At 41.4% G+C, this 17,324-nt stretch overlaps 1 protein-coding gene across 11 annotated transcripts in view; it reads right to left on the bottom strand.

Moving 5' to 3' along the window:
- Positions 1 to 2,331: 2,331 nt before the first annotated feature.
- akap7 (A kinase (PRKA) anchor protein 7) overlaps positions 2,332 to 17,324 on the bottom strand; it is a 29,136-nt gene continuing 14,143 nt past the window's right edge. For 8 of the 11 annotated variants that reach the window (XM_036984966.1, XM_036984965.1, XM_036984971.1 and 5 more), the window contains 2 exons: positions 4,146 to 4,181; positions 2,332 to 3,527 (listed from right to left, as the gene is read on the bottom strand). In XM_036984966.1, coding sequence (XP_036840861.1) covers positions 3,322 to 3,527; positions 4,146 to 4,181 — 242 coding nt within the window. In that variant the 3' untranslated portion in view covers positions 2,332 to 3,321. Of the gene's footprint in view, positions 3,528 to 4,145; positions 4,182 to 6,942; positions 7,138 to 17,324 lie in introns of all 11 variants that reach the window. The other 3 variants (XR_002474409.2, XM_036984972.1, XM_036984973.1) reach the window with 3 other exon arrangements.

Genomic DNA, 17,324 nt, shown 5'->3' with positions numbered 1-17,324 from the left:
GAGCTCTTTGCTTTTAACCTTCCCATCGCCCAAGATAGACACCATAGTTCCCAGGTCCCCCTTGAGAAAGTGGTTTCTAACCTCAAGGGTCTTGTCCTGGTTAAATAAAAACAAATAATCTAAAACCACATGGGAAACAAACTCTGTTAAATCAATCTTCATATCATGATTTTTGTATTGTTCATTGTGGCTAGACATGATTCACAAACAGTTGACATCCAGCACACCTGTTATACAGAACAACATCTCGACTGTTGAGACCATGAGCAAGGAAGCAGACAATGTTGTAGCATCCCATGACACAGTGACAAAGCATATATTAAGGTTCTGGTGAAATTATGCAAAAGATCAACAAAAACATCAAACGAAAGCCTCAGTGAATAGCCTGTCTTTATTAAAGCCACTTGGAAGTGGTATTTAAAGCATAATGCTAAAAGCAAGTAAAAAAAACAAATTCACAATGTGCTTTTTCCCCCCAACTAGTTTCTTTCTACTCATTTCAAAATTAAACATTTTCTTTAAAAATATATCAAATTAATCATGGAAAAGTGTGTACTTCCTGTTGTGTTCGTTCTGTGGTACAGTGCATTAGAAAAGTATTCAGACCCCTTCCCTTTTCCCGCATTTTGTTACAGCCTTATTCTAAAATAATTTCATCTAATATTTTCTCATCAATCTACACAGAATACCCCATAATGACAAAGCGAAAACAAGTTTAGAAATGTTTGCAAATGTATTAAATATAAAACAAATACTTTATTTACAGTATGAAACTCAAAATTGAGCTCAGGTGCATCCTGTTTCCATTGATCATCCTTGAGATCTTTGTACAACTTGATCCAAAATCAAATCTTATTTGTCACATGCTTACTTACAAGCCCTTAACCAACAATGCCGTTCAAGAAATATATATATATTTTTTAAATCACCAAACTAAATTAAAATTAAATTGATTGGACATGATTTGGAAAGGTACACACCTGTCTATATAAGGTCCCACAGTTGACAGTGCATGTCAGAGCAAAAACCAAGCCCTGAAGTCAAAGGAATTGTCCGTAGAGCTCCGAGACAGGATTGTGTCGAGGCATTGATCTGGGGAAGGGTACCAGAACATTTCTGCAGCATTGAAGGTCCCTAAGAACACAGTGGCCGATCACAGAACACAGTAGTCATCACAGAATGATAGACCATTCTTAAATGGAAGAAGTTTGGAACCACCAAAACTCTTCCTAGAGCTGGCCGCCCGACCAAACTGAGCAATCAGGGGAGAAGGGACTTGGTCAGAGAGGTTACCAAGAACCCGATGGTCACTCTGACAGAGCTCCAGTGTTCCTCTGTGGAGATGGGATAGTCCTTCCAGGAGGACAACCATCTCTGTAGCACTCCACCAATTAGGTATTTATAATAGTCGCCAGACGGAAGTCACTCAGTAAAAGGCACAACAGCCCGCTTGGAGTTTGCCAAAAGGCACCTAAAGGACTCTCAGACCATGAGAAATAACAGTCTCTGGTCTGCTGAAACCGAGATTGAACTCTGACCTGAATACCAAGCGTCACGTCTGGAGGAAGCATGGCACCATCCCTACGGCGAAGCATGGTGGTGGCAGCATCATGCTGTGGGGATGTTTTTCAGTGGCAGGGACTGGTAGACTAGTCAGGATCAAGGGAGATGAACGGAGTAAAGTTGATGAAAACCTTGATGAAAACCTGCTCCAGAGCGCTCAGGACCTCAGACTGGGGCAAAGGTTCTATTTCCAACAGAACAACGACCCTAAGCACACAGCCAAGACAATGCAGGAGTGGCTTCGGGACAAGTCTCTGAATGTCCTTGAGTGGCGCAGCCAGAGCCCGGACTTGAACCCGAGCTAACATCTCTGGAGAGACCTGAAAATAGCTGTGCAGCGACACTCCCCATCCAACCTGACAGCGCTTGAGAGGATATGCAGAGAAGGGGAGAAACTCCCTAAATACAGGCATGCCAAGCTTGTAGCGTCATACCCAAGTAGACTCGATGCTGTTATCACTGCCAAAGGTGCTTCAACAAAGTACTGAGTAAAGGGTCTGAATACTAATGTAAATATGATATTTTAGTTAATATAATTCTTTATAAAATTGCAAAAAGTTTTTAAAACCAGTTTTTGCTTTGTCACAATACCCCATGTGTGTAGATTGATGAAGGGAAAAAAACATTCAATCAATTTTAGAATAAGGCTGTAACGTAACAAAATATGTAAACTGTCAATGGGTCTGAATACTTTCCGAATGCACTGTATCTATCTACTGTGTGTAGTACACTAGTCTACTACAGTATCTGTAGTTCCTTGGTGCTGTCGCCGCACTGCTGGTGGGAGCTGGGAGTGTTCAGCCAGAGATCTCCTGGCGGATGCTAGCTTGAACAGCCAGCTGTGATAGATGCTCCTTTATGTCCTGTAGGTTCTGAGACAGAGAATGATTGTGTGTGCACCGGGCCTTCCTAACCAGACCTGCTGCATCACCAGCCCCTCCTACAGGGGACAAACAAACAAACACGAACCTAACATGATCCTCATTGCTGGTAGGTCAACCTTTTTGTCATATTTTAACATGCATATTTTACCACAGGTAGCACATGGGACCCACTCTTCATTTACCTTTTCAAGTTTTAGCCACTTACAGCACAGATGAGACAGGATCGTGTAAACATAGTTCACAGCATATTGTCCAGCTGCATAGATGAGCTCATTTTCCCTGGTCTCGGGTTCTTGAGTTGCAGTTCCTTTTGTAGTGCTGTTTTGTTTTAGCTTAGTAGAAAGACGGTGAATGTCTTTGTACTGACTGCACCTTGGAGAGCCGAGGTACAGCCTAACCTAACCAAGATCAGTCTGTAGTGTGTGTCGTGACATGTCAGCTCCACTTTGAGCATTGGAACGACCCACACCTCACATATCATATTAATCAGAACAGAAATTTCCTTCAGAAGGCCAACTCTTTCTCCCAGGGCACAGATAAATCAAGAATGAACAAAGGTCCACACTAGACAGATGGACTGACAGACATGACAGGAGGGGTTGTGTGGCCCGAGGCTGCCTTGATCATTGGTGACAATCAGGTACACAAAATCAAGAACACAAAAAACTGCATATGGATTCCACACTCAATCCAGAGTTTTGCCACAAAACCTTTCTTTCTTCCTTCTCTAGTAAAACACCTCAACTGGGCTTGATCCAGTAACAGTACTGCCCATTGGCTCCTGGGCCGGTTGGCTGGCTGCCTGGCTGCCTGCCTGCCTGAGTTCCTGCCTGACTGGTTAGTGTCCAGTGCTGCCTGGGGGAATTGGCTGTGGTCACTTGCTGCTGGCACTGGTGTCGGTTGTTTTGACAGCGTTAGTGTTGAGGTTGTCTGAGGGCCGCGCCGGGTCAGATGACGCGGCCCCGTTGTGTTGAGTCTCGTCCATGAACTGCTGCACGGCCAGCAGCACGGCGTCTTCCACCAGCCTCTTACTCAGGCTCACAAGCTCCTCATCGTCAGGCTCCGGACCCCTCTTGACACCTATACAACCAACGACACCACAACAGCTAGCATCACTACCCTGTTACTACTCACACCATGCAGCCTAGCAGCTCTAGGCTATATTACACTCGCTCTATTCCAGCCCAGTGTCAACTTCTGTCAACACAACAAGAGCCCCCTCGGTTAAAAGCTCTTCAAGGCTCAAAGTTAATCAGTTAGTAGTGATGGTAAGATCATACAGTATCAAAGCACATTCGCAAAGAGACTGGGAAGCACATTTGAGAAATTAAGTGACCTGTTTTTAAGGGTCTGAGAATTCACTATGGCTATAGTTGCATGAGATAGTCAGTGCCTGCAGCAATGTTCTCTTGTTAGCTATTGTATCAGTGACAGTCTGCCAGTGTGTTAGAGTTGGGATTGTGCATTAGAATGACAGGGTATTGGGTATTTACAGTGAGAACACTGAGAAGCTAGCGGAGACTAAAGCAGGACAAACACTGCTATCAATCTTTCATGCGGTTGCTCCAGTAGTGTTTGTGAGTCAGTCAGCTAGTCACACAATAACATGTCAAGGGAGGGAGTCAGGGAGAATACAGTGCATTAAATGAAATGGTGCTTTGGGCCTCAGAGAGCCCACAGAGACAGAGAGGCACGTACTTGTCCGAGCAGCCCGAGGCCCGCTCTGAAAAAGATCTGCAAGACAAACAATAGCCATTTAGCAACAGAATAGCACTTCTCAAATCAAATCAGACTCCATTTCTCACAGAGGAGTTTGTGTGGCAATTAGTCTATTCAGTTTTTAGATTGGCCATACATATTTTGATTGATTGACAGAGCATACCTTGATTTCAGTACTGAATGATTTGAGCTTGATAAATGTCAACACTCATTTTGAAATAGTACTTCAAAAGTACTCACAATACTTCACACATTTGATTTATGTGGTGTTTTATGGTCTTGTACTCAGAGGACCACTGTGTTACAGAATCAAGTAGTCAGATTAAGAAAGATTAAGAGTATTATTTTTCTCTTAGGGATGAGTCTCCATCTCCAAAGACATTTAATTAAATACTTACAGCAAAGGTGGATAAATAATTAGCTTTCTTTAGACTGCAAAGTAATGACCTTTTTTGTTAACCTACAGTGTGAAGATTAGAATAAAGAGAGAGCCGTTCTATTAGTGACACGTGGAGCGTTAGTTCCTCATCGTCAGGAGTGTGACGAAAAACATAACTCAATCAAGGCAGGAGAGTGCACTTTGAACCATGGAAGTCCTCAGAACAGAGACACAGTGTACAATACATATAAGGTTGTGCAGACATCCATTGAACTCTATGCTAGTCATTCTATTTCTAGGTATGCATACATCCATAGAACTATATACTAGTAATTATATTTCTAGGTATGCATAGATCACACCTAGAGGAGACAGCTTTGCGTTGACTTGACACCAAACCTGAACATCGTAGACTAGACTTTCTCTTCCACTCTAGCTATAATATTGAGCAGCCGGAGAGGCTAAACTCTATTCCATTAGCTGCTGCACAACCATATGAGAGCAGTAAATGCTCCATCAGCACCCACAATAGTGTGAGCAATAAGGCTGACAGATTAAGAGCTGGCCAGCAGGGCGTATCAGAGAGAGAAGTGGTTCCTCTTTTCATTTGGACTGAGACGATGGAAGCCCAAACCCAGTCTCGCCTAGGTTCGTAATCATGGCGATAGCATTAGAATGAGTTTGAGAGTATTGAACTATGCAGGTATCGAACACCCCTCACTCAGTCGGTCTCTCTGTTGCACTCTCTCCTCCACTCTTGTGGCCAGACATTTCATTAGAAATGCCAGAAATGTAAGTTGCTTTCCTCCATCCCCGGGAGGGGGAGCTGTGCAGTGGGGCCTGCCTGGAGGTATTTCCTGAGGAAACGGCAGCTCCATTAGAGACATCCTGAGAGGAGAGTTCCTCCTAAACCACCAGGTCATCTAATGGAAATGAGGCGACAGGGGGCCTGGTGGCCTGACAAGGTTGTCATTGGGTCTCAGCTCCAATCTTTCCTAACGAGGTTAGCAAAGGCTGTGTGTGTGATAAAGCAAAGCATGTCTCTCTATCTTGGCCAGGTCTTGTTCTCAACTAGCATACCTGGTTAAATAAAGGTGATTTTTAAATGTTTTATAATAAAACATCCAGTATGAGACGGAGTAAATAACAAATGGCAGGAGAGAAAAGGAGTGCCCTCTTTCCCAGGGCACAGTGGCTACATAAAAGCAAGCAGAAAGACCGACAGAGAGGAGTGCAGACAGGCAGCAACAAGCAGGACAATAATGCATAGCAAGAAACCAATCAAGGTTTCTCTCACAATATGGATGCAGCATAGAACATACTGAAATGAGAATTGTATCACAGATCCAAACAAGGCAACAAGCACAGATTTTCTGTGTGTGTCTCTTTGTTCTGAGTCATTCCCCCATCTTTTCTCCTCCAGTGGCTGCTAACTGCACTGTGAAGGACAGGCATACCGATCAGCTCTATCTGGGTACAATCCCCCCCTCTTACCACCACCCCACCCCTCTCCGCCATGCTGCCTTTTAAAATCCCAAAGCCATTATGTAGCCCTGTCGGGGTTGTCAGAGGCTCTGGGCTCACAGTTTGTGCTGGTGGAACAAAAGACAGCCCCTTTTTCCATGGAAAATACAGTATTCACACGGCCAGCCAGCGGCGAAACGAGCACACGCTTCTCGCACCCAGCTGTGCTCACGAGGGATGGCGACGTCAGTCATCACCCAACAAGCATCTGACCTCTTACAACAAACCTATTCACCCCTCTCATTCCCTTCGCCATCCCTCTATTTTCCCTCTCTCACTCCCCCTCACCCCCTAGCAAGAAGTAGGGCAAACAGGCTCTCAGAACAAGGCAAGCTCTCTGACTGCAGTGTTTCAGAGAGAAAGGGCTGCATAGAGTTTGAGACAGAGAAAGAATGCAGACAGAAAATCCTGCCAAATCAAAAAATACATCCCAATTTAACCTAGCTTTGCCAGACTGGTCAGACCTTTGGACCAACTCATAAAACTGTCTTGAGAAATGAAACATTAATTGGTTGGCAGCATGGGAGCTGCCAGTGCTGAGAGTGCTGCAATGTCCATTGTTGGAGAGGCTGTTAGCGCACAGCAGCTCTAGAAAGAGAAACTGTCAATTTGACAGACAGCCCCAAGTCCACATCTACACACTAGTTACAGAGACAGGAGCATGCACATTTATGGCATGTGCACGGTGTTGGACTGTAAACTCCTCCGCAACGCCAAGATGAGACCTAAAGTGCAAATACAAGTACACACACACACAAAATCACATACTTACCCACACACACTACAATTATGAGCCCCTTTATTTCTCCTATAGAACTGATTTAGAGTCCCAGCCACATGCAAACCATAAGACAGACACACACACACACTTACTGATCTTCTCCTCCGCTCGGGAGAAGGGAAAGCAACACAACTGCCCCATGGCCGATCCTCTCCGCCCCTCTCTATCACTCCCTGCTCTATTCTGTTGCAAACGGATGAGTGGTAAAATCCAGCACAGCTTCCACACTGCCTGAGATGGAGTGAGTGAATGAGGGTGTAAACGAGGGGCTGAATGCTGCGTTCGCTCTGTGATAGAGAGGGGAGGGGTGTGAGAGTCCGGACAACGTGACTGGTAAGATTTTAATTTACTGGCAATTTGAGAAATTTACCGGAACCATATGCATTGGATGAGTAACCCATTAGGGCATCCACCCACAGTGCTCAGAATAACAGAAATCATACTTAGATGATGGTAATGCTTCTTAACAGAACATGCAACTCCTGTAATGAAGCAGCCAATAAAACGTCATTTTCAAACATTTGCCAAAATGCAATTTGCTGTAAATCACTATTCTAAAACAGCACACTTGATAGCAGTTCCGTAAAGACAAGGACATTTTAAACTTTGAACGGTAGTGTACATTTGGCAAATGTATTTCCCTATTGGACCCACCGCTATGCCATTTCGCTCCTGTTCTATTGGTTTTCGTATCAACTTTCGTTGTCCAGAGCCAAAGGCACAATTCCAGTCATATCAGCAACCCATCCTAGTTGTTGCATCTTTAGACTCCCCCTCTTTCAAGTTCATAAGAGATTTTAATCTGAGCCTGTAATTGAACCCACAAATGCTGATGCTCTAGATACTCAACTAGTCTAAAGAAGGTCAGTTTTACAGCCTCTTTAATCAGACAACAGTTTTCAGCTGTGCTAACAAATGCAAAAGGGTTTTCTAATGATCAATTAGCCTTTCAAAATGATCAACTTGGATTAGCGAACACAACGTGCCATTGGAACACAGGAGTGATGGTTGCTGATAATGGGCCTCTGTACATCTATGTAGATATTCCATTAAAACTCAGCGGGTTTCCAGCTACATTAGTCATTTACAACAGTAACAATGACTACACTGTATTTTTGATCAATTTGATGTTATTTTAAAAAATTGACAAAAAAATATTTTTTCAAAAACAGGGACATTTCTAAGTAACCCCAAACGTTTGAATGGTAGTGTATATAATGAATCCTGTCCATACAGAAATAAATAAAATACTTCACCAGAAAGCCTGACATAGCCACAGAGGAATTGAGGATCAATACCTTCATTTAAAAAAATTGCTATTGATTGTTTCAAATCACAAGCTTGTAGGCCTATGTGTATTCAGGGAGCCTGTGTGCCAATAGGCCTAGCTGATTATTGAGTTGCGGCCGTCAGTGAAAAGCATCTAAAATATGTCTGAAGATAACGGATCTCGAGTATAATTTAAAATGTTGAGACAAGGGGAGGGGTGTTTGGCGAAGATATAGGCGAGTCTCTCTCCAGAAAGGCTCAGCTGTCTACTTCCAATTCTTGCGCGTTTGTTCGCCCTTTAATAGAAATGTTTTATCAATTCCCCATTACATACAGTGAGTGTACAAAACCTTAAGAACACCTGCTCTTTCCATGATATAGGCCAGGTGAATCCAGGTGAAAACTGGGATCCCTTATTGATGTCACTTGTTAAATCCCCTTCAATCAGTGTAGATGAAGGGGATGAGACAGGTTAAAGACTTAAGCTTTTTGACAATTGAGACATGGATTATGTGTGTGCCTAATTTTTGTACACTCGGTGTATTTCAAAACTATATTATTGAAATTAAGCTCATCCACAAAAATTAGCATTTGAAAATCATAACTGGCACGCAGCATGGTACAGTAGGATACATCGTAAGCATCCCGACATTCACGCACCAGCTATGAAGTCTTTATGAAATAATTGCCTCCCGTTTCAGTGGTAGGATGTAGCCTATAGGCTACTTTGAAGCGAGATAAGACATGCCTCATAATATAAAATAAAACATTCAGAATTAAAACCATTAAGTATATTTTCAAAATGCATACTGCCTTTAGCTCACATTGTAAAGTGGTGGGTGACACACTGATAGCCTGTTGCCTGAAGTTGAATGGGAGGCGAGCTTAAATTACCAGTTGAGAAATAAAAATAGTACCTCTTTAAAATCGTGCACCAAAACTGTTTTACACACATAACTGCATTTAGAATTGTTGCACAATGAATGGGATAATAGAGGCACATGTTTTATTCCAGCAGCAACCAGCTGAGGAGCTGCAGGAGAAGTTCTCAAAATAGGCCCTGTGTGCTGGGCGTGTGATAGTTGTGTTGGATAAATATGACACATGACTAGCAACACACAAAAGGCCAATTTAAATTTCACTAAATTATGCAAATTAAACTATAGACAAATAAGCATGACGATCAAACGTATTGGTATTTCAATCAATGAACAAAAAGCATTATGCAATAGGATTTATTTTTTGGTCATTTTGGCCGACGACTGTTATTTATTGGCTTAAAAAACAAATTGAAGCACTACGACTAACTCACATTTAATGCGCTAACCTACAGACCCAAAAGATCAAATAAGAATCACACCAACAGATCAAAATGTCAAAGTGCAACAGAATGCTGTAAGTGAAAATCCAATCATCCTTGTCTACAATTCAAAAGTTGAACAATTGTAAATGCTTTTAGACAGTGGCTTTTCGAGCAAAAACTAAGAATAGAATAATGACATGTCAGGCAGAGAGACAAGACATACACGATCTAGCTATAGGTAATATACACATCTCTGATGTCCACTTCATTATTAGCCATCTCTGCTCTGACCCCACTGGCCCAGGTACCCCTCTCAACACTGTCACCACCTCTTACCCACCATCCAAGGCCCACTAGAAGGCAGCCTTTGTGAAATACTACGCCAGGGTAACTACAGTCCTCTCCTCTACTTAACCCTCGACATACAAGATTTAATTAGCAGCTAATTCAATCTAGTCTGTTGGTATTCAAAACATATGTGATTGTGGAGGAGTGCGAGATGGATGGGTGGACACACAAAGGCCAGCTTGGATCTCACACACACACACACACACACACACACACGGCCATGACAGGGTGACGCCTGCTTGGAAAATAATGAAATAAAACTGCTCTCTGGAGGTCAGCACTGCTAGATGCCTAGAAGTCTCTACTAAGGGGGAAAAATGGTCTGTCTATCAGTCTGTGGACCTAGTCTAGATGACAGTGCTGATCTCAGACACAGCTCTGTTATTGTTGTTAAACACAGATAACATCAGAGCTATTTTAGCTTGGAACGCCAGTGTTTATTATTTCTGGAATGTCCCACTGATGGTGATTTACCAGGTCTAGTTGCGTTTGAAAGATGAAAGCCTTGATTAAATCAGATCTATCGACATGTATTGAAAGTCAAATGCACCCGAGCATTACTTTTAATGTTGGACAGCGTGAATCTGACAGATACTAAATGAATCAGGGACTTGTTTTTGTGCGAGAAATGAATAGATTTATTCAGACAGTGCAGAGACCACTGAGTCTTACAGTGTAGATCATAGAGATGTGTCCACATAATTAATAATCGCACAACAAACAGCATCAGATCCATACAACAGCATGTTTCATATGCAGAGTCTGAGCGAGCAGGTAGGGCGAGGCCCTTGTGCGGTGACAGGTAGTCTAGCAGTTAAAAGCATTGGGCCAGTAACCAAAAGGTTGCTGGTTCGAATCCCTGAGCCAACTAGGTGAAAAATATGTCGACGTGCTCTGAGCAAGGCACTTAACCCTAATTGCTCCTGTAAATCGGTCTGGATAAGAGCATCTGCTAAATGACTAAAATGGAAGCAGGGGGGAAGTTATCGCAACCAGCATGGGTCCAACTCACCTCGCATTTTTCCTCCACTAGTTACTGCTTATCTATACAGGGGGATTTTCTTATCGTTCACAGAGCTACTGGCATTGACGAGGTTTGACGAGGCAGCTGAACATCTTATCAAAGCTTTGTTGCTCGGCATATGTGAGCCTAAGTCGCTCCAAACTGTGGTTGTCATTGATGGGACTATGCTGTACTCTTAAACTGTGATTGGAAGAGATTTAGTTGGTCAATCTATTATGGAGGACCAGCAGCTGTCTGAGTGATGAGTTGTGGCCAATCCTAGATGCTGGATTAAACCCGAGTCAGGCCGTTAAGGATGTGTGATGGCATTGTAACAGGCCATTGATGGACCACATACACGGCAGCATTTGTCCTCAGCTGGCTGAGAGGGCCAGCAGTCTCCAGCTCCCAACAACAGTAACCACACAGCTGCTTCTACTCTAAAAAAACACACTAAATGCACAGATTCACTCACACGTGTAGGCAAAATTAGGCACACACGCTCATGGACACAGACCAAAATGGGCACACATACACTGTTAAACCCTCCCCATCCCATTGTGGTGCTAATCGCTGTGCTTCAATGGAACAGGAGAAAAATTACAGGGTACAAAAACACATGACTGGATGTTCATGATGAGCTAGGGCAGTTTCCCAACCTCAGTCCTCCAGTAACCCCCAAAGTACACGTTTTGTTGTAGCCATGGACAAGCACACCTGATTCAACTTGTTAACTAATCATCAAGAGAAAGAAAAAGGTTTCTGGCCAAGGAAAAAGCTTTTAACAGATTAAATGATCACTCTAAACCAACAAATTGACAATTCTTCTAAAGATTCAATTTCAACATTACCATTACTCAGTGGAAAACAGAGAGAGCTAGAGAGGTTTGGAGCCACATGGATAGAACATGTGAAAAATGCTCCAAACATTTCATGCATTTACAGCAGAGAAATGTTGCCAGGAGAAATATATCAAAAGCGAATTTGAGAGAGAATGGCATTGTCATCTCCCAATGATATATATAATATTTCAAATAGCTGTTCACCTTAGAGGAAGACGGCCCTAAAATCTGATCATTCTCAGAGATTTTATATAGAATCACCCCCACCCGAAACTTACTGACGAGCAGCAAGATTTGATCGAGGAGGAACTACTTTATGCCGTTGAATCATTCAAAAATAGGCAAGTCACCAGGTTGATGGAATTCCAATTGAGGTATATAAAATGTTCTTTACAGAAACCCCTACTATCCGGCACCCACCACGAGGGATTCATTTCATTATTAAAGCAACATGCAGAAGTTCAATATAAAGAGACACTTAAACTGAAAAATTGGAGACCCATCACGTTACTTGGTTGTGATGACTGTATAATGTCGAAAATGTATTTCTTTAAAAGTTAGAAAAGTGATAGAAAATATCATCCACCATGATCAAAACGGTTTCTTGGCAGGGAGATTCATAGGAGAGAGTATCAGAATGAGTCTTAACATTATGTATTATTATGATAAAGCAAATTAAACCGGTCCTTATATTGATTGCAGATTTTGAAAAGGCATTTGATAAGATCAGATGGGACTTCTTATATGAATGTTTGAAATACTTTGGCGAGTCCCTCATAAATAGGGTAAAGATCTCATACCAGGACTCAAACTCATAAATAATAGGTACATCTCAGATAGTTTAAAACTGTCAAGAGCAGTGAGACAGGGTTAGCCTCTCTTGCCTTACCTATTTTTAATTGGAATTGAAATATTAGCTATAAAAAGGTGACAAATAGAGATCGAAGGATTAGACATGTATGGTTTTATGACTAAGATTTCTACCTATGCAGAGGATACCACCTTCCATCTCCGTCCTCAAGCTGCCTCCACAAGCGCACTCAAAGATTTAGACTGGGGTCTTTAAAAAAAAAAAACTCCAACTTGGTAATAACACGTAGTGTGTCAACTACATGGACAGACGGGCCAGTAAATAAATGTTCTTGGAATACATTATGCCTGAATGCATGAACAATATTTTTACATTTTGAAGCAAAATGTAAAAATATTGACAAAATATTAACCATGGAAAGGCAATCATCTTTCCATACACTGAAAAGTCATTTTAATAGATTATTTAGCCGTCTCAATTCAATAATCTTAGGTCTCTCCGGTCCCAAGATAATTTTTTCAAAAAATATAAACAGAAAATATGTACATTTATATGGAACAATAATCCAGAGAAAATTAAGAAAATATATGTATCAATAATTAAGATAGTGGACTAAGACTGACTAATTTCAAGGTTCAAGGTTGCAATCTGAAGGCGTCCTGGAAGTGACCAAAACATCAGCCAGGAAGCATAGGAACTGAGAAGTGGTCTCATCCCCACCTGCAGAAACACTCCTATATTGGGGGTGTCTTGCTAATTGCCTATAATTTCCACCTGTTGTCTATTCCATTTGCACAACAGCATGTGAAATTTATTGTCAATCAGTGTTGCTTCCTAAGTGGACAGTTTGATTTCACAGAAGTGTGATTGACTTGGAGTTACATTGTGTTGTTTAAGTGTTCCCTTTATTTTTTTGATCAGTGTATATTTCAAACGTATTGGGAAGATATGACAAGCCAAAATCATGGAAGCAGGTCTTAAATTGTACATACAAAACATCAATAGATACATACTCAAAAGCCTTTCAGTTAAAGATATTCTAGAAAATTCTGTCAACAAAGCAAATGCTTTGCATTTGGGGTGTTGAGCAAGACACGAAATGCAGATTCTGTCCTGATGCCAGATGGTGAAATGTGCTCCAGAGTCCAATGGTGGCGAGCTTTACACCACTCCATCTGACGCATTGGGAATGGTGAATGGTGCTATGCCATGGAAACCCATTTCATGAAGCTCCTGACGAACAGTTCTTGTGCTGACTTTGCTTCAGCATTTGGCGGTCCCGTTCTGTGAGCTTGTGTGGCCTACCACTTGGCGGCTGAACCATTGTTGCTCCTATACATTTCCACTTCACAATAACAGTACTTACAGTTGACCGGGGCAGCTCTAACAGGGCAGATTTGTTGGAAAAGTGGCATCTTATGACGGTGCCACGTTGAAAGTCACTGAGCTCTTCAGTACGGGCCATTCTACTGCCAAAAAGAAAGAATGGAGCTAAGCATAAGCTATTATCATACGACAGTGAATGTCCTCTTTCCATGATTAAATGAGGTGGTTCGCGCTTTCAGTTTTGTGTGAATGCCGCCATCCCAGTTTCTGGTTAGGGGATGTGACCAATATAATGTGATGATACTGAGTGTGTCCGAGTTAGTTTTGACTTAAATATGCTTTGAATAATTTGAAAAGAATGGGAAAATATTGCACAATCCAGGTGTGGAAATCTCTTAGAGACTTACCCAGAAAAACACTCAGCTGTAAATCGCTGCCAAAGGTGATTTTACAAAGTAATGACTCAGGTGTGAATACTTATGTAAATGAGATATCTGTATTTCTTTTTCAATCAATTTGCAAAAACGGCTAAAACATGGTTTTCACCTTGTCAAATGTCAATCTTGAATTTGGGCTAGAACACAACAGAATGTGGAATACGTCAAGGGTTTTAAATACTTTCTGAAGGCACACATAAGCAGATGCACACTAAAGATAACAAGGCCCTTCCTATCACCTTTCTGAATATGACTAGTGTTATTCATCGCTGTGCCATCATGGCTTACTCACTACACAAGATAGACGTTTCTAGTTGCTACCCAAGACAAACATCCAAGGTACATTATCAGCTGGCCAAGCCTAAATATCACACACACTTTCACCCACTCAAAGTCGAGGCCATTATCATTAAAACACACTTGAGCCTATATAAATATCAACTTACAGTGTATAGTAAAATCTGTCTGAAATGCCAGGCAAAGGAGTTTTTAGGCAGCACAATTAACAAATATTACCACAATATTTCAATACATACACAGTAATCATTTTAAATGTAATGATGCCTCCAACTTGAGCAAAAGGACTGTCCAATAGGCCTATTGCACGCGATGAAAACATCCTGTATTTCCTAGACATAGTTCAGCAGGACAGCTCAAATGCTATTCACTCCCTTTTACCAATGAGGCCTGGAGGAATTGAGCATGTGCACCCCTAACTGGAGATCCTCCTACATCCCCCTAACTGGAGATCCTCCTACATTTACAAAAACAACACTGTTATAATACACCACCACCCTGCTACAGCAATGTCCAGCTCACAAAATCCTAGTTGATGTGTTCTGCAGCAGAGGGGGAAACAGCATATCTTTAGGACTGTTAAAAATGGCCAGCTTCAGTCAGCTGATTTTAGTCATGCCTTCTGGTTAGTTCTAATCAGGCAGCTTAGTCTCCCATTCAGAGGACCCCCACTTTTGTTAGTGTCTTATTTGTCAATGTCACACGAAATAATCACCACCACATCTCGTTCAGCCTGTCAGCAGCCTTGATTCCCGGGATTTCAGTTTGTTAGTCTATGGCCCCAGCACGCTTTGTAGTCAGAAACATGAATTTTACATAATTATGACATAACATTGTAGGTTGTGCAATGTAACAGCAATATCTAGACTTCGATAAAATATGGAACGGTTCCGTATTTCACTGAATGAATAAAACGTTTTGTTTCTGAAATGATAGTTTCTGGATTTGACCAAATGAATGACCAAAGGCTCATATTTCTGTGTTTATTATATTATAATTAAGCCTATGATTTGATAAAGGAGTCAGACTGAGCGGTGGTAGGCAGCAGCAGGCTCATAACCATTAATTCAAACTTTACTGCGTTTGCCAGCAGCTCTTAGCGCTGTGCTTCAAGCATGGCTGTTTATGACTTCAAGCCTATCAACTCCCGAGATTAGGCTGGCAATACTAAAGTGCCTATTAGAACATCCAATAGTCAAAGGTATATGAAATATAAATGGTATAGAGAGAAAGTCAACGCGTCATAATTCATATAATAACTACAACCTATAACTTCTTAACTGGGAATATTGAACCACCAGCTTTCATATGTACTGAGCAAAGAACTTAAACGGTCGCTTTTTTTACATGGCACATATTGCACTTTTACTTTCTTCAACACTGTTTTTGCATTATTTAAACCAAATTCAGCATTGTTTCATTATTTATTTTAGACTAAATATATTATATTCATGTATTATATTAAGTTAAAATAAAAGTGTTCACTATTCATTCAGTATTGTTGTAATTGTCATTATTACAAAATATTAAAAAAGCAGATTAATCATCATCGGCCATTTTTGGTCCTCCAATAAATGGTATCGACGTTGAAAAATCATAATTGGTCGACTTCAAGTTCTCACTGGACATGAGTCTCAGTTAACTGAACCATGAGTGGTCAGATGTGTGTGAATGTGGACATCTTCCATTAAACTCCTTATCCTTGTTCGTCTCATCCTTGTTCTGATCAGCCATTCTGTAGTGGTTGCTACTGGCCTTAAGCCAGCACCTAAGATTTCTTATTACATTCATGGTCTTTCGATTCTCTACAACCCTACCCCTATTTTTCAAGAACCCACCAGTAGCACACCTCTCGCCAAATTCACCTACACTACCTTCTGCTAGTCTGCTGACAAAATGTAAAATCAAATGCATTCGTCACATAGTTTACAGCAGGTGTAAAAGATAAGCATTTTGCCCTGTGTGCTAGCTCCCTCAGCAATGCAGTACATTTAAGCAATAAGGCATCTTAGGGGTTTGTGGTAAATGGCCATTATACTATGGCTAAGGGCTGGTCCTGGATACAGCCCTTAGCCATGCTATATTGGCCATATACCACAAACCCCTGAGATGCCTTATTGCTATTATAAACTGTTACCAACGTAATAACAAGAGTAAAAATAAATGTTTTGTCATACCAGTGGTATACAACAGTTTTCAGCCTATCAGCATTCAGGGCTAGAACCACCCAGCTTATAATAATTAATAATTTTAAAAAATTAAGTTACCATTAGCACGCTCCTCTCGCCACATTCACCCACACGACCTACCGCTAGTGCGCTGACAAAATCAAATGTATTCGTCACAGTTTACAGCAGGTGTAAAAGGTGCAGCAAAATGCTTATGCGCAAGCTCCCTCAACAATACAGTACATTAAATTAATAAGTAAAAGAATAAAGAGGTAGAAGAGGAAGCATCCAGTAGACAGTAATAGACTACTTACATATATAAAATGGGTAGTGGAATCAATAGTATCAATAGCATATAATATACAGAAAAAAATGAAATGCAACAATTTCAAAGATAGTATTAAGTTTGAGTTCATAAAAGGAAAGCAGTCAATTGAAATAAATTGAGGCCCTAATCTATGGATTTCACATTACTGGGAATACAGATATGCATTTGTTGATCAGATACCTTAAAAAAAAAAAAAACACAGTATGTGGTGGGCTACCATTTGCCTCATGCGACACAACACATCTCCTTCGCATAGAGTTGCTCAAGCTATTGATTGTGGCCTGTGGAATGTTGTCCCACTCCTCTTCAATGGCTGTGCAAAGTTGCTGTATATTGGCAGGA

This window comes from Oncorhynchus mykiss, chromosome 8 (genome assembly GCF_013265735.2).
Source record: "Oncorhynchus mykiss isolate Arlee chromosome 8, USDA_OmykA_1.1, whole genome shotgun sequence".
In the NCBI taxonomy this organism is placed as follows: domain Eukaryota; kingdom Metazoa; phylum Chordata; class Actinopteri; order Salmoniformes; family Salmonidae; genus Oncorhynchus; species Oncorhynchus mykiss.
Note: the sequence above shows the minus strand (reverse complement) of the source record. Positions and strands in the feature narration are given on the sequence as shown.